At 54.2% G+C, this 26,273-nt stretch overlaps 1 protein-coding gene across 2 annotated transcripts in view; it reads right to left on the minus strand.

Annotated features, from left to right (window-relative positions):
• Positions 1 to 26,273, minus strand: part of ATP2B2 (ATPase plasma membrane Ca2+ transporting 2) — a 194,675-nt gene that overhangs the window by 55,558 nt on the left and 112,844 nt on the right. The window contains exons 4-8 of one of the 2 annotated variants that reach the window (XM_029242568.1): positions 20,262 to 20,519; positions 19,127 to 19,252; positions 7,447 to 7,572; positions 5,817 to 5,849; positions 4,671 to 4,730 (exon numbers count right to left, since the gene is read on the minus strand). In XM_029242568.1, the coding sequence (XP_029098401.1) occupies positions 4,671 to 4,730; positions 5,817 to 5,849; positions 7,447 to 7,572; positions 19,127 to 19,252; positions 20,262 to 20,519 (603 nt within the window). The remainder of the gene's footprint in view (positions 1 to 4,670; positions 4,731 to 5,816; positions 5,850 to 7,446; positions 7,573 to 19,126; positions 19,253 to 20,261; positions 20,520 to 26,273) is intronic. The other variant, XM_029242567.1, reaches the window with a different exon arrangement.

Here is a 26,273-nt window from a genome sequence, read left to right on the forward strand (position 1 = left end):
GAGAGAGAGAGAGAGAGAGAGAGAGAGAGAGAGAGAGAGAGAGAGAGGGAGGGAGGGAGAGAGAGAGAGAGAGAGAGGTTGATTCTAGAATGGGGAGGAGCTTGGTCAATGTGTCCTTAGTTTCTGGCTCCAGGAGGGATGATTCCACTTTCTGCTTCTCCTGGTGAAGGGGTGTGAAGCCACGACATGGAGAAACCCCCGCCCAGCCTCACTGAGAGTGACTCAGGCAAAGGGTGGGCAGGGGCTCCCCAGCGGTGGGCTCTGAGGTGCCCACATGTGTCCAGGGGCCTGGTGGCAGTGCCCTGGCTCCCAAGGGAAAGCTGCCGACCCCTCCCCTCCACTGAGCTGTGTGCTCTTTATTCTGGGTTGACCAGCTCAGGCCACAGCAGACAGGTGAAGTCTGGCTGGTGGGATCCCCTGGGTGCCCCCAGCCCCTCACCCCAGCCCTGCCTATCAGGGACAGATGCTGCCTAGTGCTGGGTCTGGGGCTCCCCACCCCCTAATCAGGGCCGCCGGGGAGGCCGCCTACCCAGTCTCAGCCGAAGGCGCGTGGCCTGCATTCACAGGGTAGGAGGTATTCGTGACTGCTGCCTGGCAGCCAGACACCTGTCTTCACTTGCTGGCACTGCAGGGGTCGGGGGGCACCCTCCTGTCCCACGGGCTCACCCCGAGCTTTGCCCAATGGCTCGCCACCTCAGAAGGACTCTGAGAAGGGTGCCCCCAGCCCCAGCCATTTGCTGAGAATGAGATTTTCACAGTTCATGTTCCAGGCACATACATGACCACCACAGTTTCATCTGGGCCTCACCACATCCCTACCGGGACGCTCCAGATCACACCCACTGACAGATGAAAAACTGCGGCTCAGGGAGGGACACTCAGCAGGGTCTCTGCCAGGTCTCAGCTGGTAAATGGAGAGCTGGCCCCAAAGTACATGCACATTTCTGCCCCCATCGGGGAGAATGCAGCCACCCCCAGTCCCCCGAGCCAGGGGGAGGGCAGGTGTTGAGGCGGCACTGGTGGGACTGGGCTCCTGAAGCTGCTGTTTCGAAACCAACTAGCCGTGTGGCTTCACCTCTCCCAGCCTCGCTTCCATCTCTGTAACAAGGGGTGGCCACATCGCCTCCCCGGAGCTCCTAAAAGTTGCCTTAGTGACAACCAGTCGCCCAGCAGCCTTTGGCACTTTGCAAGTGTCTCCGATCTTGGCAGTTTTCCTGATACCCTGCCAGGTGGGGCGGGAGGGGTTTTCATCACTCTTATTTTACAGATGAGGAAACTGGGGCCGAGGGAGGTTCAGAGGCAGCTGTCATTTATAGAGCATCCTGATGACTGTCCTGATGCAAATGCCTGAGAAGTTCAATAAACACTGTCATCCCCACTACCATATCTGTTATAGGTGAGTTGGAGGGGAGAAGTGGCTTCCTGAATGCCAGCCCCGCACCATCACTCCAAGGTCAGTGCAGGGCTGTTCCCACTGCCTCTCCCAGCGAAGGGTCCGTGACCCGCCCCGGGGTTTAAAGAGAAAAGTCCCCGTTACTCTATTGTAAAATTCTTTCTACTGGATTAGAAACAAGACAGAAAAAGGCGTTTTGGAACCAATAGGAATTAACTACAATAATTATTTTTATTTTTAAAAATAATTTTACTAACTGGGCTAAAGGGCACCAGAGGACTCCTCTTCAGTAGTTTGCTGTTAGATGGCACAAAGGGGCCTCTATCTGCATTGCATATTGTCAGATGCAATAGCCCGCATGTGCCCAGCAACCAAGCTAGCAATTTCCTCTTTTATTTGCACAGTGACCACATGGCCAGAAAAATAATCAACAATGCATATGTTTGAGGGAGGGAGCCATATCCTGGGGGTGCTTTGGTGCAGATGGCCTGGTTTCTCAGAAGCAAGCGACTCATCTGGGGTTCTCCTTAGCCAGATGGGTACTCGCCTGGCCCTGGAACTGTGGTGGGACGTTGCTCTGGTCCCCCATGGGACTTGGAAGATGGGCTGTGATTCAGGGGAGCTGAGATGGAGGACAGGACCCAAGATGGGGAACCGGGGTGGAGACCTGGAGGCCCCTCTGTATCAGATGCTAGATGCAGCTTTGCCAAATGGGTCTGTCCTCTCCATGCACTGTGAGGGTCATGGGTGCAGAAAGCTTCGATGTGGAAGGCCCATGGTGAGAAGACCCTGTCCTAAATAGGAGACCTGGGAGGTGTCACTTCCCTTCCCTGTGCCTCTGTTTCTCTCTCTGTGAAAAACAACACTTTCAACCAAGGTGATGCTTATGAAAAGCAAAGTACCTTGTTAATGTCCAGAGTTAAGAGTGATGTATAATTAATCGTGATGTATTCTATAGTGATATATCAATAAATATAAAAGAAATAATAAAATAAAAATGGCAATTATAATGCCTCCAAAATGAATGGAACACCCATACCTTTCAGTTGTGGGGGGGCTTGGGGGAGCGGAGTGAGGGGGGCATCCTGCCACCTGAGTGTGTTGTCCACATCCAGGTCATCCTGATTTGGCTCAGACGAAGGAGGGGAAAGGAACAGTTAATTCTCTCACTCACCAAGGCTCAGCTTAGCACCCCCCAGCCTTTAGTGCACTCTACCTGGAGCCTGGAAAGCACGTTAGAACGCAGGTTCTCATTCAGGTCTGGGTGGGGCCTGAGATTCTGCATTTCTAACAAACTCCTGGGAGATGCCCAGGCTTCTGGTCCTCCGACCACAATTCGAGTAGCAAAAGCTTAGAGTACTGGTCCCAAAGTATAGTTTGGGGGCCTACCAATCCCATGACATTCAGCCAGGACACAGCACCATCAAGGCTGTCCCTCTGCAACAAGGAAGAAACCAGTTTTACCCAGTGGATTCTTAAACACCTTTGACCACAGGAATCCTTTCCTTGGGCAGGGGTGTTGGTGGTGGGGAAGACTTCTTAACATCCTTGTGAAGTTTACAAGACATTAGCAAGAGTGGCACACTCTTTAGAGCCAGGCAGGCCTGGGTTCACATCCCAGCTTTGCTACTTTCTAGCTCTGTGACGTTGGACTAGTGTCTTGATCTCCCTGAGGCTCAGTTTCCTCATCTTTAAAGTGGGGACAAAAACCTCTGAATCATAGGGTTGTTGTGAGGATTCAATGAGATGCTTGCAAAGTGCCTGGTGCACAGGAGGTGGTTAAGGAATGGCAGTTCCCCGTCTTTTCCTGCAGCTTTTCTTGGGACACTTGGAGTTTTCTGCTACAGTTGCAAGTGAGGCTGCCCCTTTTTTGGGACCCACTAGTCTGGATGCGGTCTATATGTTCCCCGAGCCCAGCAGGCTTGTCATCCTGGGGGAAGCAGGATGCCACTTCCTGTTTCCTCCCTGCCACCCCCCAGCCCCCCACATGGGTTTGCCTACTTTGGTTCTTCCTGTTATCTCTCGCCACCCCTCCCTCACACATGACACCTCCCACACCCCAGGCTGTCCTGATTTCTCCTCCTGTGCCTGAAATAGACTCATACCCGAATTAGCCCTTCTTGGCGAGGCCCTGCTCACAGAGCAGTCTTGCCCAGCCCCTGACATCTACGGTGTGTGTCGGGGGTGCTTCCATCTTTGGTCACTTTGAATCCGGGTGGCTCAACCAGAGGTCTAGGGCAGGGGACGGGAGGATGAGGCGGGACCAGAGCTCCATGTTTTCCAGGAGTGGTGAAGAGTAAATGATATAATGGATGAGAAACCCGCAGCCAGAGATGCCTGGGATGCGTGACGCTGGAAAAAAGAAAACTTTCCCTCCCCTTCAGTTCTCCAGGGCAATGGTTTCACGACCAAGCCCTAACAGCTCCCAGGAGCAGTCTGGGTGACTTTACGTCACCTAATTTGGGTACGGGGACGTACCTGAGAAGATGGGAGGGTACAGAGATAAGAAATCTTGGAGGCAAATGAATGGAATTCCTTCCTGCCTGTGTGTCAGGAGGTGAAGATGCAGCTCCCAGGTACAGTGGCAGCCCTCTGCCCCCACCACTCATCCCCGAGGAGGCCAGTAAGAATGCAGAGACTCAGAACAAACGCTCCAGCACAGGCAACAGCAAGAAACACCAGTCCACATCCCAGGGGCAGAACTAGGCCCGAGCACAAGCGAACCCCCGGCCCGTTCGCTCCGTGAGAGAGAAGAGAAAGAATGCCTACTAGTGGCTCAGCCATGCTACGGGGTGGGGTCCAGGAGCTGAGCTCTGGCCTGGGTCCCCCTGCCTCGAGGGAACTGGCAAGTCGAGGACCGGAGCCTTCAGTGGGGACCCAGACGCCAGCTTCAGCCTAGGTCCTGACCCCGGGCCTTCTTCCCAAAGCCGGGGCCAGGAACGGGCTTAGGAGAGGGCCACGCCGGGCGGGACGCTGCTTCTTGGGGGGCCAGATCTGAAGCCAAGGTCACGTCCCTCTTCCGGGCTTCACCGGGGGTCAAGGGCCCAACAGGAGCCAGTGCCATCGTGGCAGCCACGAGTGGGGGCAGAGCTGGATCCCCGGTGGTGGCTTCTCTCTTAAGCGCCTGCCCCGTGTGAGAGGACGACCGTCCCCGAGCTGCCCATGCACATCCAAGTCTGTGCCGTCCAGACTAGGGAGAGGCAAGCCCAGAGTTGAGGGTGTGGGAGACGCCCATCCAACCGAGACCGAGAGCTCGCCCTGGGAGCGGGACACGTACCATTGACTAGGCTGGTATTTGCGCTATCTGCAGCATTTGAACCTGCCGCGCCATCGGCCGCTGCGGGGGTGGGAGGGATGGAAAACGCAGGGTGTCACAATGGAGAAAAGCAACAACGCAGGACAGCAACAACAATCGACATGAACCGACTTGCGGGAAATGAGAGGACTACGTTCTTAAAAAAACATCTCCGTTGGAGATCAAGAAACTCAAATTTGGGGGTGGAGGTGAAATGTTCCCATAGAGATGCCACAGAAGTCGGGGGGAAAAACTCAGACGTGGAGGGTCTTTGAAATAAAATATGGAGGATGATCAATGTGGTTACGCGGGGTGGCACTGTTGGTGGTGAGGTTCTGGACTGAGGCACCCCGTTGGCCCAAGCAATCAGGCGGGTGCCTTTCAGACAGGGTTCTAGGAGAGGGTCTGGCTGACCATCAGGGCCAGAGGCGCTCATGGCCAGGAGTCGACTCAAAATATTCAGCGAGCAGTGCAGTGCGGGCACTGGCCGTTCTGAAGGGCTGCTTGCTATGACCATTGCTGTGTCCCGGAAGAACGTCCGTCCACGGCAGTGACTTAGGATTCATGCCCTTGACCCAGGCTACTGCCCATGGCCAACTCCTCCTTCCCTAACTGGCACTCGAGAGATCGCCTTGGCGACCCCCATGGGAGGTGCCCCACCATTAAAAGGTGACATCAAGCATGTGGTATTTTGTGCATGAGACAGAGAAGGTACTAGCGAGTTTTCCTTAATTTAGGAATCAAAAATGATAGGATGTGCTCCAATTCACTCTTGCTGCTTTTTCTTGGGGTGGGGAAATGGGTTCTGTGGGAAGGAGAGGGAAGAGATGCTGGGTAAGGTGGCTGTGCTGTGAGGCGAGGGGAAGGTGCTGAGCGGGCTGAGGGCGTGTGGAGGTGGTGGTGGTGCCATTTGCACTGAAAGCCCTGGGAGGCAGGCAGACCAGGGTGCTGGCCGGTCCCGTGGGGCTGGCAGTGCACGGGGGCACAGTGGAGGTCTGGTGGGGCAGAGCCCCCAGCAGTCAGGTACCCCCTTTAGCTGTGTGCTGGGGATCTAGGGCCAGGGCTCAGGGGTCAATGGCTGCTGCTATTTCTAAAACCCCATCTACCCTGAGGAGTGTCTTACTGTACCTGGTAGCTGAAGGCCATCCCCCTTCTTCACACCTGTGTGATGATTTTTGAGACATGTTAATGAAGGAGAAGCACATACAGCCTTTTGTGTGTGCACGCGCACACACACACGCACACGCACACACACACACCGGTACGCCTGGGGTCATCCTGAAACGGGAGGCTCTAAGCAATGTCCCTGGTGGAGGTGATGGAATGGAAGTGCCGAGGAGGTCCAGCCTGGCTGTGCTGCTCGTGGGGGCCTGAGGGGCTGGGCTGGCCTCCCAGATTCCTCTGTCACGTCCCCTGCACATCCCACCTCTTCCTTCTACACTGGTGTCCCCATCTCGTTGGAGGGCAGGTAAATGTTCAGCAAGGGACTGACCTGTGCTTTGGGGCAGAAGAGGCCTGTTTTCTTACTGGCATTTTAAGAAACACCGGTCTGGGTGCTTGTGCCCCTCACCCAGGCCCCAGTGAGGCCAAGGAAGTGGGCAAAGCTGCTGCCACCTGCCCAACTGCCCGCACCTGGGGCCACAGGGGCCATAGCTGCCACGGCATTGCGTGGACGCTGTCCTGACGTGCTCTGGGCCTCTTGGCCAAGACTTGGTCCTCAGTCTCAACCTCAGCTCTCCCAGATCACAGCTTATTTCCATCGCTGCTGGATGGGCCATCGTAATCTTAGGGGTACCCCACCAGGAAACGGGTTTTGCCCCTGGGAACAAGTATCCTTTGATCGTGACCCAGACTTGGTGCCTGGCTGACCTCTGAGAGCTGGAGGGAGGCTGGCTGCCCCTAAAACTGAAGGAGGGGTCATCTATTATCTCATCTCCTTCCCCTGGACTCCAGAAGGTCTGGGTATTGGGCCCCTCCTCTGGAACTTGGGGAAGGAGACAAAAGACTGCAGATGTGAGAGTGGGGGGTGTCCCCGAGACCGAGTGTGAGTGTCGGGTAAGTAGTCAACTGTTCTGGGCCAGAGGCTGGGCCTTGGATTTGGGCCTGGTCTGATGGGATTGGGGCTCATGTTTTCCAACCACCCCTCATCTGCTCTGAGAGGCAGCTGTAGCCCAGGCCGACAACCTGCTGCACCAAGGGCAGCCCATGGAGTGAGGAATCTTGTTTGCAGGGGGAGGAGGAGACAGAACCCAGCTGAGATGGCAGCTCTGGCGACAATGGGGAGAGGCTCACAGCAGTTGATTTGGAGGCACACATTTGGCCACCTTCCCCAGAAGACCCACCTCTGGGGAGAGTCTATACTGGGTGAGTGTGCAGCTCGGCTCAGTGGAGTTGAGAATAGTGGAGGAATTTGCCCAGGTGGGGATTTCTATGCAATATCAGGGGTGATGATGGGAACAGGTCACACTTGAGGCTGGAGACTCAAGAAAAGGCTCAGCCCCCTTGGCCTGGCCCAGGGGGAAGGGGGGCCCCCCATGACATGACTGGACAAGACAGAGACTGGAACGAGACCCTGGAGATGGAACAGACAGAGCCTCCTGGCCCAAGAAGGGCCTTGGGGTTACAGGAGGAAGCTGTTGGCACAGGGTATGGACATAAAAGGCACTCAATAACTATTTTGTCTAGTGAATGAGTCAACAACAACAAAAAATGTGGCCTTAAGAGCTCCTTTTCTGGTTCACAAGAGCGTTGGGCTTACCTTTCTTGTCCTTCTTCTCTTCCTCCTCACCGCCGGCCCCCAGCAGGGTAAAGATGATGCCGGTCTGAGAGTTCACACCCACGGCGGTCACCACCATCCGTCCAGAGCCCTCCATCACATGAGTCCCTGGGGAAGGGGACGAAAGCCAAGTTACCATTGCACGGCCCAAGCCCCCTCCCGCAAGGAGCGGAAGGCACTTGGTCTCAGTTGACTCGAGGCAATTTGCCTGCTGAGGTCCTAGGGCACCACCTACAGTTAAGGTTCAAGGTGTGTACTCAAGGTGGGTCCTTTAAAGACGATTTCACCTTGGGATAGTGCTGTGATGGGCCTGGAGCTCAAACACTGCTATACCTCAATTCTTAGGCCCCCAGAAAGCTCAGGCCTACCACCTCCTACCTGCTCCTAGAGAATCCCTTCTTCTCTCCTCTCTCTCCCCTTCCCCCTCTCCCAGTCTTACGGGCCAAGCAGGGACCACTCCCTCTTTTCCTTAATGATATATCTAGAACCAGACCTTGCTCTGCAACCAGCCAAAAAAAATGCCAACTAAGCCCTGGACTGGACTGCTTAAAATGGGGTCCACCAACTTCCCAAAGATCTGGGGAAAGAGTTCAGGGCTCTATGAAGTTGAATGAGAAAACAATGACCTCTTTATTTTCACAAACATCAAACTGAAATTTCGCATTTCCCCCTATTAAGAACATAGGCAATAAACCCCGCGAGTGTCAGTGGTGGCCACACCACCATTACATATGTTACAGAAATCATGGGTTTTTTTTAATATCACTTTATAGCTGTTGCAGCTACTTTTTAGGCTTATCCTTATTTTACAACTAAGGCAATTATTACACTGACTGCTGGATCTTGTTATTCAGTGTGCTAATAAAGAAGCACATATGTTACTACACCACACATTAATTCTTTTTTAATTACTTTATTTCAATCTAATTGGCTTCCTTTGTGATCCAGTGTATTTTATTTTATGTATTTCCAAGTTTTATTCTGAATAGGGGTGGCCCATGATGACCTCAGACCTCCCCAGGGGTCTGCGGTGCAAGAAAATTTAAGAACTCCTTTCCTAGAATTTTAGATTTTTAAAACTGGGTTCCAAAGGGTCCTGGAATTCTTTCAGGGGGCAGGACGGGAGCCATAGGGGGCAAGGGAGGCCTTTGGTCAGAGTGGCCCCAAGTTTATTCATCTTTGGGGTTTCTGTGTCAGCTTTTATTTGACAAGAGGGCACTCTGCTTAGTAAAGAATCTAGATAAATGAAGTTTGGCCTGTCAGGTGTTCCTTTTTTCCGCTCTGGCTAGAAAGCTCTCTACAATGCAGCATACAATTTCTCCTTCAGCAGAGAACTAACAGTCCAATCCTGCCTGGTGCAGGGTCTCTGGCCATCCCCAGGCCGCACAGGAAGAGCTATACCTGGTCTACCAGACAGACGGCCACGGCCACTGACCCCAGCCACTACACGGCCCTGATGACTTGCTTCTTGAACTCCTTCTGCTGTTGAGAGATTTTCCTTCTTTCCCCTCAAGATCATGGTCATTTCCTCCTGTTTTCAGGCTCACTTGTCACTGATGGCCTTCTCCTGGCCTCCCACTTTGCTTCAGACTTGAAGTCTAGGTGGACAAACTCATTAGGATTGTATCTAAAATAAGAGTCAAGAGGTTCTGAGTCAGGGCAAGAAGCACTTTCCTTAAAGCAAGGAATCTCTTTTCACTTTTCAAGAGGTTTCACCCACCCCTTCCCTTTCCTTCTGGGATCTGAGAGATGTCTTGAGACTGTGTGTGTGTGCGTGTGTGTGTTTGCACACGTGCCTGTGTGCGTGTGCATGTGTGGTGTTCCAGCCTTTTGGCCTCCAGGGTCTCAGGATCTTAAAGTGCTTTACAGACAGACAGATACCCTCCAGTAAGCTCCTTTGAGGTGGTAAAGGTTGGTCTGTCCATCCATGATGGGTAAACCAAGTCATGAAGGCTCCCAGAGGCAGCATGGAGCCCAGCAAGCTGTACCAGGACCTGGGCTCTCAGGGGGTGAGCTCCTCAGCTGGTTCTTTACCCATTCCCAGCCTCTTCAGTCCCCGAGCTGGGCACAGTGGGGACCACAGAATGAGCTCGGACACTAACTCCAGGACGATCAGCCCAGGCCTGGTGTCTTCCCATCACAGACAGACCCTGAAGCACACGTACCCCACAAGGGGCACAAACAGGGAGAATCTGGGCCCAACTATGGGACTCTGGGAGCTACGATAACTTGCTGACAAAATGCTTTCTCATGCACGGGCTCAGCTCATGTGGGAGCTGGCAGGATGGACTGTTAAATACCAGCAGTATTAGAGGAGGAAACTGAGGCCCAGAGAGGTCACACGTGGGTGAGGGTGGGGTCACTGTAGATCTTTAAAGGTGAGGGCTGAACACACTTCAGTGCACTCACAGGGCGTAGATGGCAGGGACAGCGACCAGTGCTACCTTCTGCAGGATACCTACTCCGCTCCAGGCTTTGTGCCCTAACCCTAACCCTAATCCTTCACACGCAATCATCTCATTAGTCCTCATACTGGCCCTCGGTCGACAGAACAGGAAACTGAGGGAGAAGCAGCTTGCCCAGGGTCACCAGCTGGAGAGGGACCAAGCCCTTGTCCGGTTTCTCACATATTGCTTTTCCCCGGGAAGGAAGGCTTCACACTCTGGTCTCAAACATGTTTGTGAAAAAGTTGGCTCTGCCTGGGTGGCGATGGAGAAGCTGTTCCCCACCTCCCCAGTCCTGGGCGGGATGGAAAAAGACACAGGGGGCCAATTTCCACCCAAGATAATCAGACCCCAAATCACCTTCTAATCTAATCACTCCCATCTCAGCAGGGAGCTGGGGGCCCTGCACTGGGAGGCCAGGGAGGAGGCAGGAAGGAGGAGGAAGCCAGGGAGGTGGCCTCTGCCCGCAACATGGGGACGCGGGGACATGGGGTGAAGGCGTAGTATGCCCCCCACCCAGCCTCGATGAGCCCTGGGGAGTCCTCCAGGCCCTAGCATCAAATAGGCCAGAGAAGTTGGGGGCATCAAACTCCCCCTCTGGTCCTCCCTCCCTCTGTGCCCCAGGAGCATGCTCAGCCTTCGCTCTGACCATTGCCCCCCCAGCTCAGACACCCCCCCCATAGCTCCCCAAAGTCCAAACACCTTGGTCAGCACCCCCTGGATCACACCTCAACCTTCTTCCGGCCCTTGACCACTGATTCCCACACTGCGCCCTCTGCCCTGGGCACAGCACAGCTCACTGGGCCCTTCTGTCCAGCCCTGGTCCCCAGCCCCATTCCCGCCTCTGCTCACATAGTTATCACCGCCTGAATGCCCTTCCCACACCTCTTCTCCAAAACCTCCTCCTCAAGGCTCAGGACAAATGCCTCTCCTCTTAGGTGACTTCCCTGACTCCAACAAAAGGACATCACCTCTCTCCTCTGGACTGCCCCCCGGGGTTTCCCCTGGGGGTGCCTCCCAGCCCGGTGTCCCCACTAGCCTGTGAGCCCCTGGAGGGCAGGTTTGAGGGCGAGTCCTCTCCTCCTGCCACAGTGGAGGCTTGTAGCTGGAATCCAGCACTATCCTCCCTGCTACCTCCTTTTTTGTATTTCCCATGGTGGACATGTATTACATTTATAATGGAGAATCCACACACCCTCAATAAGCCATCTTTATGGTTTCACAAAGGGTCAAATTCATCCAGCCCAGCCGTCCTCCCTGGGCTGCCCCTCTTCCGCACTGGGACCTCACAGCCTGGCTGCCCCTCCTGCAGGAGGAAGAACAGAGCGGACCAGGTCACCCCCAGGCTGCCACTCCCCAGCCCCAGGATCCCCTGCAGGGGACAATGTTTAACCCCAAGGGCTGCAGCTCCAGCAGTGGAACCAGAGGCATGTAAGCCATGGGTCTTTGGGTGCGGACAGAGGTGAGAACCTTTTGGGGGAGGGGGGCCCTGGCTGGGCCTTGCACCAGGCTCCCAAGTCCATGGTCCCTTGGGTACCATCCTTCACCTCCTTATGCTCCCATGGAGCCCCTCAGAACACACAGCATGGGGGGTGGTTGATAGAGAGGACCCTAGGCTGAGGGGGAGGGGACTGGGAACAAGTCTGGTGTCTGCTGCTGACGTGCTGTGTGACCTGAGGCCAGCCGTCTCCTCTGTGGACCTCAGTTTTGTCCTCTGTAAAATGGGGAGGTCTGCCTTAGGTCACCACCTGTCAATGGTGAAGTCTGGGCACCTTAGGTCCCAAGGAGATGAGGGCCACTCCTGGGTGGGGTAGGGCAGCCTCCATGAAAAGGCAGCATCTCGGGGAGTTCTGATGGGCCAGCAGGGGCCTGAGCAGACAAACTGACCATGTGTCACTCCCTTCCAGGGCCACGCTTGTTCATGGGATGGACAAGTGTGGTGGAGTCCAGCTCTGTGCCGGGCTCTGGGGCCCAAGGGGCCTCTGGTGGTCCCTGCCCGTCAGGGGCTCACAGTCTAGTTAGGGTTGAGGGGAGCAGCACACATCAGCAACAACACAGGACAACAGAGACCCAAGGGTCCCGTGGCCGGCGGGGGACACAGCCCAGGCAAAGGGGAGGTGGGACAGTGTGACAGCTGCGGGTCAGCTGGGCTGAAGCTGAGGGTGGCCTGAGTGCAGAGCTGCAGGGTTGGGTGTCTCCTCGGGGTTCAGTAGGGAGCCGCCGGAAGTATTCTGGGGAGAGGGAAGAAGAGAGCTAATATTTATGGACGTTCCCCATGTACCCCGTACTATCTGAGCCCCTTTTCCCACTCGGTGGCCACAGTCCCCGGGTGAGGTCATTACCATCACCCGCATTTCACAGGGCATTGCTGGGGCGGCCGGGTGGCTCCCGGCTCCTATTCTCTCTCCCTTGCTGGGAAGGCTTGTGCACAAAGTCAGAGGCAGAGCTGTTTGGGGACACAGCCCCGAGGAGTGAGAGGGAGGCAGGCGAGCGGTGAGGGAGCTCTGTCAGCATCTAGCTCCCGACCATCTGTCTGTCCATCCATCTGTGAGCTAGAAAGGAGCTCGGGCCCAGGGAACACTGCGGGCTCCCACCAACGGGACGGCCTGCCCTGCCCCACCTGGACCTTCATCTCCTCTCCCTGCAGATGACTTCTGCGGCCTCTGACCTGACAGCTGAGTGTCGGCCAGAACTTTCCCAACTGCAGGCTCAAAGCCCATCTCTGCCTCAGACTTGCTGCAGGCCTGGTCCAGATGGCATCTCGGGGCCAAAGCCTCATGCGATGGCAAGTGGGGTGCACTGAGCCCCAGGTGGCAGAGCTAGAGGAGTCTAACTTTACAAAATGAAGCTTCTTAGCCCAGAGAGGGCAAGTGGCTCAGTGAGGTTGCACAGCACATGAGGCACAGGTAGGGGCTTAAACCCAGAGCTCCTCACTCTCCTGGTTTTGACTTCCTAAGCCTCTCTTTGGACAGGGAGAGCGGGGAGGTCAGACCTTCTAAAAGGTCTTTTCCTGGGGGTAGAGAAGGGAAGAAGGGACGGAGGCCTTCTCTGGGGATTATTACCTGCCTCCGGCACAAGCACCAAGCAAAGCCAATGCGATTGCCACGCCAGACGCGGTTCTGTCTTCATTATTGTTATCAACGCAGTTAATAACAGTAATAACGCATGCTCACAGAGCATCAGACAGTCGGCAAAGCATTTCATGGCCCACAAGTCCGTCCCCCTCACAACAGCCCTGTGAGGTAGGTTTTAGTGCAGGCACAACCCCAAGCCCCTCCGCCCACCTGTGGCCTCTCTGGCTCAGAGAGGTTAAGCGATGGCCCAGGGTCACACAACCGTGAGCGGTGGAGCCGGGACTTGAACCCGTGCTCTATCCACTACGCCCCGCTGCCTCTCATGGAGAAGAGGCAGGGTAGTGTAATGGAGAGCGCGCGGGCCGAGCGGCACACTGGGCCTTCCTGCGGTCACGGTGCTGTCCTAGGCTCCCCGGTGGCAGCGGCAGTGGTGGTAGGTCCGGCTCCCCGTGCCTGGCCTTCCGCTCGGCAGGCAGGGTGGGCGGCAGGCCCGAGAGAGTTTGTCGATGTCCTGGGTAACCTCATGCTGTTCATGCTCTGGTTCCAGGGGTGATGGAGGAGGGTGGGGTCCTGCAGGGGACCGAGCCAATGGGCCTGCTGGAGCCAGGGCCTGCTGCCTTTGAGGACAGTCCCCACCCTGGCCCGCTGGCCCCTGTCCCTTCCATGGCCACATCGATGGTGCCTGGTTGTTGGTTTCCCCGTGGAATTCACTATCAGGTGGTCCAAACAGGCCACGCTGCTGGGTAATGAAGTCAAGGGGTCCTCGGAGGTGCGCTCGCATGTGGGCGCTAGGAGGCTGCCGGGCTGGAGTCTCCCTCTGGCCCTGGCCTCGGTGGGGCTTTACACGCCTGCTTGGGGCCTCAGTTTCCCCAGCTGCAAATCGAGACCAGACCATGGTTCTCTAGGGATCTGTGAGTCCACTGACAGGCTGTACGGTGACACGTCCGGACATTTACTTCTCATAAGAGGGATTATTGCTTCCATGGGACTCTCATGGGGGTTCATGACCCAGGCAGGTTAAAAACCACTGGCCTTCCAGGAAAGGCAAAAGAAGGCTGAGGACCTGCTCTGTGTTAAAGGAGGCTGAAGAGGCAGGACATCTAAATGCCACGCGGCAACCTGCACTGGCTCCCAGCCTGGGGGACGCTGTGGGGACAGTTGGCACACGTGAATATGGATGGTATGTCGGGTATCAGTACTGCATCAATGCTTCCTGAATTGACCGCTATGCTGTGGTTATGCACGAGGACTCCTTTTCTTGGGAGACACACCTGAAGTAGGAAGAGGCCCTGATGAAGCAGAGAGGGAGGCTCCTGAGAGCAAGGGAGGCACGATGGCAACAGCAGTTGAACCAGAGGGGAGGTCATTCAGGCGTTCATTGTACTAGTCCTGCAACTTTTCTGAAAGTTTGAAATTATACTAAAATACAAAACTAAGGAAAAAAACAGGCCAAGGTCAGAGTTTGTATTCCAGGGCCCACCCATAGGTTGTCTGACCCACACAGGTTTTTGAAAAATTGGAATTTCTTCCCAACGTCTTCAACATCGGGAGATTGACCTGAAAAATCTTAATCTCTTGCTCCCCTTGCAGAGAGAGGACTTTGCAGCCACACGGGGGGCACGTCCACAGGCAGCAGGGGAAGCAAGTGAGTGCTTGGTTTGGTGTCCACACTCCCCCTACCTCACCCCGTGGACGTGGGGACCTGCGATTTCTGCACGTTTCTACTCTGCCTGGGCTGAAGCCACTGCAGACATGGGCCTGTGTCTGCCTGTGTGTCCTGGGGGGCGAGCTCCAGGCCTTTAGGATTTCCTTTGTGCCCACAGCTTTGGAGACATCTGAATCTTTCTGAAGGCTGGTCTGCCCCCATTTGTCAGATGGGGAGACTGAGGTCCTGATGGGCAGAGGTCATAGTGGGAGCCAATGCAGGGCTGGAACCTGGAGGTTCTGCCTCCAAAGGCTGTGTTCATTCCACACCACACAGCATCTCACACGTGCACCGTTCACAGAGGACAGTCACATCTGTCCAGGCATGTGCTCCCCACAACAGCCCTGTGGAGCAGGCAGGGGGGAAGGGCTCCTCACTGGCTCACTGCACAGACACAGACGTGGAGGCTTAGAGAGGAAGGGACCTTTCCAGGGTCAAAGGTCGGGCATGGCAGGCCACCTGATCCAGAACTGAGCATTCTTTGCCTTCCTCTAGGCTGAGCCAGTGTGCCAGATGCCATGTGGGGGCGTCTGAACTACCATGAGGACCCTGCAGGTGCCCCCAGCATGGTCCCTCTGTGTTTTCTGAGGGTCATCTGACCAGAAGGCCCAGCAAAGCCACCAGCACAGGGAAAGGGTCCGAGATGTCTGGTCATGTGAGAGTCCAAATGGCAGTTATGCAGGGTTCAGAGCACTGGGGAAGACAGCAATCCAGGGGAACCCCCTGGAGAAGGCAGGCTTGGGCAGGCTGAAGGTGGAGAGGAGCTGGATGGGGGAGAGACAGGGCCAGCCCAGAGAGGGGGACAGGGGACACATTCAAGAAGAAGGAAGGGAGGGGAAATGGACATATAAGCTGGGGTTACTCTCCCACTTTACAAGTGAGAAAATGGAGGCTCAGAAAGGGTAAGAAGATTGTCCAAGGTCTCCCAGCCAGTGAAGGGCAGAGTCGGGATGTGAACCCAGGCTATTTCACTCCCAAGTCCAGGCTCCGTCCGAGGAACAGGGAAGGGAACCAGCCTACCGTGAGCATCCCTCCGGCAGCACTGTGCTAGGTAGGAGCCTCACCTACATCACACACCAGGACATCACTGTTCTCCTCACAGGTAAACGGAGGCTCAGAGAAGTGAAGCGACATGCCCAAGGCCACACAGCAAGTTCATTTCAGAGCCCAGATCTGGCTCAGCCTGCCCAACTCTGCTCTTTCTACAACGCGGCGCAGCCTCCCTCCTCACTCTGGCAGACAGTGCCTGAGCCCTAAGGTGTGCAGGGCCTGGGGTGGAGCTGGGCTGACCTCCCGACAGCCTCAGGCTCGGGCTCCCACCCTCTTGGACCGGCCAAGGATGGAAGGGGCCCATAAAAGTGAGACCTGTTGGATTTGTTTGGGTGGTGGCACTGTGGATGGGTTTGCTCTTTATTTTATTTGAGATGCTTTGCTCAGCACAAAACTCAATCAGCATGATGAGGCTGTGCCCGAATGGGCCGAGCGCAGTGTGACGTCACACGCTAATGCATGGGTCCCAGGTGGTACAGGGCAGGGGTGGTCAGGGAAGACTTCGTGGAGGAGGTGGGACTGAGCAGATGGGCAGGAGTTAAATGTGCAGTGGGGAAGGGAGAGAGCCATGTGGGAGGAGGGAACGGCCTCAGCAGAGGCAGGGCAGAAGGAAGGAAACAAGGTGGGTCTATAGCAGAGGTGCAGGTGAGGACAGGTGTACTGAATCTGTGACTCTCACCGCAGGGAGAAGCACTGAATGCAGCGCCCATTCAGGGTTTCGGCCTCCTCTACAACACACCCACCCATAGCCTGTCCAGGCCCTGCTCACACACAATCAGTGACGGGGAACTCACTACCACACAGGCAGCCTCTTTTGTTCCTAGAATGGTGCTGACTGTTACAGAATCCTTCTCTTTCCAATTAGATTGCTTTCCATCAGGCTGACCATGCCCCTTTCTCACTGTCTTTTCCCCAGGAGCCTGGGCTAAGCCACTGCCCTCCCTCTCCGCCAGGCAGCTGGGTTTCTGAATGTCAGTACTGCAGCTCACAGTCAAGTTTCATTTTCTTGAGTCTAGTTCACCCTGCACTCTGGCCATCTTTGTGGGTACTGACCCTTGCTTTCTCTTTGTCAGCCTTCCTGAACTTGTGGTCTCTGTGAACTTGATGGGCATACGTTCCATACCGCAACAGGACAGAGCTCCAGGGAAGGCTGCTAGAAACCTTTCACCAGATTGCCAGCAGTTCAAGAGTCAGCACAAACTGACCGAAATCCCCTGGCCTCAGTACAGTCTCCTCCATCTTGCCCACAAAGACACCACGGGACACCTTGGCTCCCATTTCCTGACATCCAGAGGCCCAGGGTCTACTCCCTTTGCCTGGGCTTCCAGCCAGATGGAAGGTCGAGACTAGAGTGGTTGATTCCACTCCAGCTGGCCAGCCGACTTCCCATCCAACTCTGCACTGTTGCTAGAGTTGCTCTTTTCCACCGTCTTTGCACCTGTGCCCACCTCTGTGGCTGGTTGCTCATGCTTCAGGTCAGTGATCCTGAACATTTTCTCTCCCCAGCCTCCTGCCAGGGAACCATCCCTCCTCTCCTTCCTCCAAACTGTCTGGAACCTTCATCACTCATCCACTCAGGCCTAGCACCTCCCCTCGACTTCCACTGATCCCCATGACCCACCTGGCCACTTCTCCCAAGGATGCTCGCCTGTCTGACAACCACTTAAGCCCAGAGGTCAGAACCAGGGCCACAGGGCAATGACCATTTACTGAGCTCTCATGTGGCTCTAAGTTCCAAGAGGGCATTTGAGGCTTTCCATGATCACTTGGTCAGACCCCGCCCCGGGCCTTTGCACTCGCTATCCTTCTGCCTAGAATGCTCGTTCTTCTCATTGTTCTGGTTTTAGCTCAAATGCAACCTCTTCAGACAGGCTTTTCCCTGATCTACTAAGATTCCCGTCCCCTTCCTCAGGGTCTCTGTCTCACTGTGGCGGTGTAACGTCTTCACCTGACTTATCACTATCTGAAATTACGTTAAATATGTGCTTGTTTGCTCCTTCCTTGTTTGTCTCTTTAACTAGACTCTAAGCTCCAGGAGGGCAGGGACCTTGTCTGTCTCATTAACCACTGGCACACAGTAGGTGCTTAATAAATGTCGGTTGGATAGTTCTTGATAATAAATGCCCCAGACCTAATTCTCACTCCTTTTTACCGTCGTACCCTGCAGACATGCTGCTCTCCTCCTCTGTATTTCTAGGAAATCCCACTGCGCCTCTGCTAGGAGGGCCCTTTCTCCACAACTCTGCTTGGTGGGCTCCTACTCACCCCTTAAAACCCAGCTCAATTCCACCTCTCTGGATAGTTCTGTTCTGTCGGTTTTCTCACACCTTCCTCACTCCTCTACTGTAGAATCAGCTGTTTGCTGGTCTGCTTCCCCCAGCTTACTGAAGCTGGGGGCTTCCAAGGCCAGGGGATGAGTCTGTAACATCATGGAAGGGAGGGCCCAGGGCCTGGCCCAGAGCAACTGCTCAGAGGATGTTTGCTGAGCGCTGCTGGACCATAAAGCCTTTTTGGTGTCCCTGCTTGGAGGGCGGGTATTTCACCTGTCTGGTGCCTCACCTCTGCAGGGTCTCCCCTCCTCTCTTGCCCCCTGCAGCAGCCAGACTGAGATCTTAAAAATGTAAACATGATCAGCTTACTGCTGATTCCAGAGAATCCTCATTGTACGCAGAAAATTTATAAACTCCTGACCATGGTGCACAAGGTCTCCCTCTTGCTCACGGTCCTGCCTCAGGGCCTTTGCACTTGCTACTCCTGCTCCCTGCTATACTCTTTCCCTGGAAAGTTGCAAGACCAGCTCCTTTCCATCATTCACACCTCAGCTCACACGTGGCCGCCCCGACCTCCCACACCACCTGCACTCCATCGCCCTGCTTTTTTTTCATCATATATGTATTACCCTCTGGAATTTTAACATTGTCTGTCTCTCCTCACTATACTACAAGCTCCTCAAGGCTGAGGCCTCCTCTGCCTTGTACACTGCTGTGTCCCCAGCCTCAAGCCCAATGCCTGGCACACAGCACGCATCTAAAGTAGGCATCACCAGACTGATTCTTTCTCATCTCTAACGAGAACAGGCTTCCATGTTCGACTTTTCAGAAAATCAACTTACTAGAAGGTAAGTTTCATGGGGGCAGGAATTCGTTGTCAGTTCTATTCACTGCGCTCGCCCCAGGGCCTGCAGCGCTGCTCAGTGCACAGTAGGATCAATGTACGACTGCAGGGGAAAAGGGAGGGAGTTCTCGTTTGGGGCCGAGTTGGCCAGAGATCTGGAGACAAGGACCAAAGTCTCTGAGACCCTCCAGCCTCATAAAGGGGACATGGATGCCCCCTGGGCATGGGGGCAGGAACCGGCAATGGGAGTGAGCCCACCGTGGGCCACAGCTCACCTGACAGCAGCATGGGGTCCTTGTCCACAGACTTGCGCACCTGGTCAGACTCCCCTGTCAGGGAGCTTTCATCGATCTTGAGGTCATTGCCCTGGATGAAGAGGCCATCTGCAGGGAGGAGGTCGCCTGGTAGGAAGAAGGGTGAGGGGGTCAGTCAGCAGGGTCTCAGGTGGCTGGAGAGGCTGGAGTATTCTCTTCAAGGTATGGTTGCAAGGAAGGTTCGCCCTTGGGAACTGGCTGCCTAGAGTTCCCAGGATACAGGAGCCAAGATGGCGCCTATCAAAGGACAATAGACAACTGAAGCCTGGGGCCAGAGTGAAGGGCATGAGGCCTGGGGGGCTGAGGTTAGGTCCCACAATAATCCTAGCTTGGGTGGGCATATCCTTCAGTTTATAAAGTGCTTCTCTTGGCGTGGCATGGATTTGGGGCCCAGTTTTCTCAATGATTCAATCTTCTCTGGTCTCAACTATGTTTTGGGGAAGTTCTTTTGGAAGGGATTAATCTCTCTTGACTAGGCTGAAGAGCCCCCCAAGACAGGCATGTTATCAGAGGAAACCAAGCCCTCTAGGGCTGAGTGAGGAGAGGCCTGCCAATCTTTCCCCCATCTTTGGCCTCTACTTACCTAGGACATATCTCATCTAAATCCCCTTTGGCACCAGCCTGCTCACGTTCTCCATGGCAGTATCACAGGCCTAGAATGTTCACTCACCCATGTCCACTCCCTGTAACACCTTCTCTAGCCCAACAACCATCCATTAACAGCCAAATCAGAGGTGGGAAATGGACTTCACCCCATCAACCCATTCTGAGTATTAGTGGTCCTTGGAGTGTTATACTGAGAAGGCGTCTGAGGATGTATCTAGGCTTTGAGCTGAGATTGATTAGGAATGTCTGCTAAGGGTAGAAGTCTGGAGAGTTGTGGTACGTGTGCCATGTATTTGCCATTTCTGATTTAAATGGATTCTGGAATCTTACCTCCAGAAAGGAGCCTTTCGCCTCTCCAAGGAGCTCAGAAGACAACCTGGCTTGGGCTCAGCCTTCAGGAATCCACCCCCTGCCCTGGACCAGCCTCTCTGGGTCCCACCTGTGCCCAGATGCCAGCTCCAGCATGTGGCTCTGTGGTTGGGTCACTTACCATATTTGACCTGGGCGATATCCCCAACCACGATCTCAGCCACAGGGATCTGGACCACCTGGCCAGCCCGGACCACGGTGAACTTCTGCTCCTGTTCAATGCGGCTCTGCAGGCCCCGGAACTGTTTCTCTTTGCTCCAGTCATTGAAGGCCGTGACCAGGACCACGCAGATGACCGAGAGGAGGATGGCGGCCCCCTCGATCCAGCCCGCCTCCGCCTCCCCTTCATCTTCTGCCCCCGCCTGGGCCGTTGCACATCCTGCAGACAGCAGAAGGAAGCAGGTGGGGTGGGTCAGCCAGGCAGAAGGGGCCTCACAGCAATCAATAGTGCAAGTGCTTTAGGGTCTAAAATGCAGTTTTGCTGATGTCCTTTCCTTCCCTTCTTCCAGCAACTGTGAGGCAGGTTTCTAGGCTGCGGCAGGAGCCATAGTGCTGGCCCTGCCCTCCAACAAGCTGGTCTGAATCCTGCTGCTGCTGCTCTCTGGTCCTGGGTAAGCCTTCCCTAAGCTTTGGTGTCCTGATCTGCAAAATGGGAGTCACTGAGACCACCTTCCAGACTCAAGGGGAGGAAGGCAAAAGCTCCAGCCTGTGCTTAGCACCAGGAGGTTCTTGCTCAGTCCTCGTTGGATTTGAGCCCCGACTACACAGTGAGGACACCGACACTCCGAGCCACTTGTCTGATCCACAGTGACCCTCCGCCCCACACCCTTGCACCATTGAACCTCCAGGTCTGGGCCCCACATTGCTTAAGGCCTGCCAGACCCACCATGTGACAAAGAAAAAGAAGACACCAGACACATCTGATGCCAAGGCCTCGGACTTGAAGGACTTGGAGGCAGGTCCTGTGCACGCGGTGCTGAGCCCTAGGGCCTTCCCAAGCCCCTCCACACATCCTGTCTCCTGCATCCCCAGAAGGATCCGGAAAGTCAGAGGTATTACCCCCATGGACAGATGTGGAAACTGAGGCCCAGAGAGATGAGTGCCACACCAGGACTGGCCTAGGCCCTTCCTTCCAATGGGCAGGGACTGGCGGGTAGAGAAGTGTCTCTCCGTGGACAGCATCTGACGATCCACTCCTAGAAAACTCAGAGCGGGCCCCTTCCACTGAGGCTGGGCCCCACTGGGCCATTTGCAAGGCCTGCTGTGTGCCAGGCATTCACTTTAATCCTCAAGCTGGCTGAGAGGAGGGAAGCAGTTCAGACAGGGACAGCAACTCAGCCAGGATCACACAGCAGATCTGGAGTCTGAATCCAGGCCTGGAATCTGACACTGGACCTGGCCTGCCCACTATCCCTGAGCCCAGCGGCCCTCTCTGCCACACGCTGGCCTCACTGGGAAAGTAGAAAATGTTGTCAAAGACCCATGGTCGACTGTCTGGAAGTCTAATTCAGTCCCAAGGAATAGAGAACAGCAGTTTCAAGAGTCCCCAGCATGACTCTCTGGGAAACGAGGGGTCGAAAGCAACATGACCAGAAGGCCAGGTGGTACCAGGGAACGTTTTCTGGCTCTCAGCTCCTGGAAGGGTCAAGGCTCAGCTGGTGGGCCCATGCTTGAGGTGATACAGAGTCACTGCAGGCCGGCAGTGTGGGTCACTAGAAAATTCCACATCTTTGGCTGAACCAGCCACTCCTCATTGGCTAATTAACAACTACACCACTGTGTGGGGATCTCAAAGCCACTTCTCTTTTCTTTGGGAATTTCAGACTTTTCCAATAATTTTAAACTGTTGAACTGAACCAGCCTTTGGTGGTGATGATAATCGTTATCATGGCGATGGTAACTGACCTCGGGCTATAGCTCTGAGCTCAAATCCCAGCTGTGTGCCCGGAGCTAGCTGCTTAACCGCTGTGCCCTGGTTTTCTCACCTGCAAAACTGGGGTAATGACAGGTGCTCCCTCCTAGGTGGTGGTGAAGACTGGGGAGAGGCTGTACGTAAAGCACCTGACACAGCGAGCACACAGTAAACGCTCAGTGTAAGGGTGGCTTCTTGTCCAGCACGTGACATCACCACACAGGCAGCCTGAATGGGGCCTCGAGCTCCCACGTGGCAGAGGGGATCAAGTTGGACTTCAGAACCACGTGAAGATGGGAGGAGGGGAACTAAGGTGCCCCTCTACTAGTGAACAACACCAGTGAAATCCCCCAAACTGGGAAACACAGGTGAACCTTGCTAAAGAGAAACCCAGACACGGAGATGCATTCTCCTGGACTCAGGGGAGTGATTCAAGATACAGAGCCCAGTGCTTCTCCTTCTGGGACCTTTGTTATCCCCTGCCCCTGCCACAGGCTCTGTAAGTGGGAGGGCTGTTTTGTCCCTGTCCTGTGCTTCATCAATGGCCCCCCGCTTCAGTTACTGAAACGTTTAGGACACTCAGAGACAGTCCAGGACAATGAAAAGCCTTTGGGCCCTGGAACTGGAAAGACATGGCTTCAAATCCAGGCTCTGCTGTGTGATCTTGGGTAAGTGACTTGGCCTCTCTGAGTCTCGGTTTGGACAGCTATAAAGTGGGATGACTCCAGGGACTTTGTGAGCCCAGGGCTTAGTAAGGACCTGGCATGTGGTGAGTACATGGCAGACATTGGTCCTCTCCTTTTCATAAGCTTCTCTCTTTGGACTGACTTCTGAGAACCAAGGGCATGGTAGCTGAGTGGGTCCACACCCTGTTACCTTGTCTCCAAGCCCCGTCTGCTGCCCTTGCTGATTCAATACCAAGGAGCCCTCTGGGCCTTTGAGGGCACTCACTTGGACAGCAAAAATTCCATTAGCTTTTTGAGAACTATCTGATGACTACATGGTGCCCTGGGATGGCAAGAAAGTAGGGATGCAGATTGCTTAAGCTATTGGGAGCCGCCAAACCTGAAAACAACTCTTGCTGCTCTGGTGCAATTAAGGGAAAGAGATGAGAAAGGGGAAGAAAGAGGGGCATGAGTAGGCCCTGCTGAGGTCTCCTCTGGGGCTCCCTTGGACTGGGGCAGGGACAGGATCTGGAGATCGTGACCACAGGGTCTGGGAAACCTGCAGCTGTCCTCCCTGGACGCGGGGTTTTCTAGGGTGTGGCCGCATACTGTCTGTGTGACCTTGGGGAATCCACTTGGCCTCTCTGGGCTTCCCTCTAGTTGTTCATCAGTAAAATGGGGAACTACTTTCTAGGTGGTTACCAGGGCCTGGCATCGAATAAGGACCGTCAAAACGGGTCAAGCCACAAACATTTTCTAAGCACCCACTATGTGCTGGTCGCTCTGCTGGCACTCTGGCACTAGGGGAGCTGTCACAGGCAGGGAATGGGAAACATGGGGTATGCCTATCCCAGCCCTGCCACAAAAGTGTTGTGTGACCTCTGACAAGTGTCTGGAGCTCTCTGAGCCAAGAAAGCCAACAGGGAAGGGCTATGCGTGCTGCAAGTCAGCCTAGAGCCTGTTAGTTCATCACCAGCGTCGTTTTATACGTAACTGATGCAGCCTGAGTCTGACATGGCAGGGGGTGGTCCAGGCAACATGGAAGGTCCAGAGCTCAGAGCTCAGGCCGGGGCCTGGGTGTTGGGGAGGAGGTAGCACAGTCGCGAAGTGCAGGAACTTCATTCTGTGGGACTAGAGGGTGTGCATCTGCCCTCATCAACTGAGTGTGGCCTGAGCTACTGTCTCAGCTGGAGGAAGGGAGGGGCAGTAGAAAGAACCAGAAGCCTTGGGTTTAAAATCCAGCCCTACTGTCTAAAAGCTGTGTGACCTTAGGCAAGTCCTTCCCCTCTCTGGGCCTTGGCTCCCACCTCTCTAAGATGGAGATCTGTGTGCAGGGCTGGGGGAAGGCTCCTCCTGGTACAGCCTGGGAGCCTGATCCATGTTCCCACTGCACCCCCTCTGTCATCTGCCTGCTGAGTGCTAATCTTGCACTAAATTGGGTCACATGAGGTCACTTCTCCACTGACTCAACCTGGTCACTTTCTGAGGAAACGTAGCCGAGGGATAGGAGCGTGGGCTCGGGAGCTGGAACGCCTTGGTCTGAGTCACGGTTCTGCCGCTTCCCAAAGTCTGACCTCCTCCCAAGTCATTTACCATCTCAGGGCCTTGGTTTCCTGGGTAATAATAGCACCTGCCCACGGGGTTGTTGTGAGGGTCAAGTGAGGATCAAATGAACTGTTACCCTAAAAGCTTCCAACTAGTGGTGGCTCTAGAAATAGTAGGAATTACCCTTCTTATTATGCTTTGTGTTGCACCCTTAGCTTTGTTCAAGGCTCATGCAAGTAGCCGTGTGCCATCTTCTATATTTTCTGGAAAACTTCTGCAGAGAACGCTGCCCAGTATGCATCTCTCATAATATCCTACGTGAAAGTTCATCCCAGAATTCATTGTCAGGGGACATGCTATCTTCCTAAAGAACTAGCTTTCCTCCTTGTTGATTACTTGAGCTATGCAAATCATCCTAATTCACTTTCTGCTTTGGCTGCCAGGAAGTTCAAAGTCAAATTTATATCTCAATCGTGGTAGCAAATTTATCTGCTTTAAACCCTCTTTGGAAAGAGGGCGTGCAGAGAAAAGAAATCAGCGAGTAATACGAGGTAGAAAACTGAGGTAGTTGGCCAGATAGACTTGGCTATCCAGTTTCTCAGAAAACTCTGGCCTGGGAGGGGGTGGGGTGACAGCTGTTCAAGGAACCTCAGAGACCACTTGCTCATTTGGGGAAAGGAGGCCCATAAGGGTGATTTCTTACGTGCTTTTCACTTTTTATTTGCTTGCCTGAAGCAGTGACCCTAGTAGGATTATCTACTTACACAGCACATTGATGAGGAAATGTCTAATTATAATTAATAACAAAGAAAAGTGTTTATACTTTTCTACTAACGCCAAATCAGATTATAAAAAGCTAACAACAAAAAATATGTGATCCCACATATCTCATGGTATGTGTGTGCATATATACTGTCTGCCGATCTATCTATGTATATATCGTAGAGTGATACAGGTTTAAAAGACTTTGTCATCATAAAGGAAATCTGTCATGGAGCTGGTGAAGCCCTAGCCCTTGGGAGGTGCTCAGTTTCTGGCATGAAGCATGAATGGAGGTTGAGGTTTTCTTTTCCTTTCTTTTTTTAAAATTGAAGTATAATTGATTTACAATGTTGTGTTAGTTTCAGGTATAGAGCAAAGTGATTCAGTTATACATACGTGTGTATATATATATATATATATATATATACATACACACACACACACATATATTCTTTTTCAGATCCTTTTCCCTTATAGGTTATTACAAAATATTCAGCAGAGTTCCCTGTGCTATACAGTAGGTCCTTGCTGGTTATCTATTTTATATATAGTAGTGTGTATATGTTAACCCCAACCTCCTCATTTATTTATGAGGTTTTCCATTAGGACTTCTAAGTCCTGACTTTGAGAAAGTGGGTTTGCCCCAGAACCCTCCCTGGGTGAGTGGCACACTGTTTCCTCCACCCACAAAACAATTGTCCCCATTCAGAACCCAGGACAGGTTTCGGGATGCCCTCTCAGGTCCGAGACTCGTCACGTGGGAAAACACGTTCAGCACTGGGCCCACAAGGGTGTGCCTGACACTGAACCAAGCTAGGACCGGGACTGAGAGCCCTTCTCCCACAAGTCACACAGCATGGGATCCCCGACGGGGATGCAGGGAAGGAAGCCCGGGGCGGTCTACCCGCAGCGGCTGCAGGTCCAGCACCTCCAGGTGCCCTCTGTGTGTGCCACGTTGTCCACACGGCCCTTCACCATCTCCCTGTAATGACCCTTCGAGGTGAGGTCTGTCGCCCTGTTTGCAGATGAGGAAACTGAGACTCAGAGAAGGAAAGTGACTTGCTTAAGGGCACACAGCCAGGAAGTGACGGAGACAGGATTCTAACCCGGGAGAATGGGCTCACTTCAGAAAATGAGTCTTCATCCACTTTATTTCCCTTCCACACTCAGAGAGCGGTGTCCGGCCAGGGAGAGGGAGAATGGCTTTCTTGGAGCAAAATTTCCCTTCCTGGCCTTCTAGGACAGAGGT

This window comes from Monodon monoceros, unplaced genomic scaffold, assembly GCF_005190385.1.
Source record: "Monodon monoceros isolate NGI ecotype Baffin Bay Population unplaced genomic scaffold, NGI_Narwhal_1 Super_Scaffold_3, whole genome shotgun sequence".
NCBI classification, from domain to species: domain Eukaryota; kingdom Metazoa; phylum Chordata; class Mammalia; order Artiodactyla; family Monodontidae; genus Monodon; species Monodon monoceros.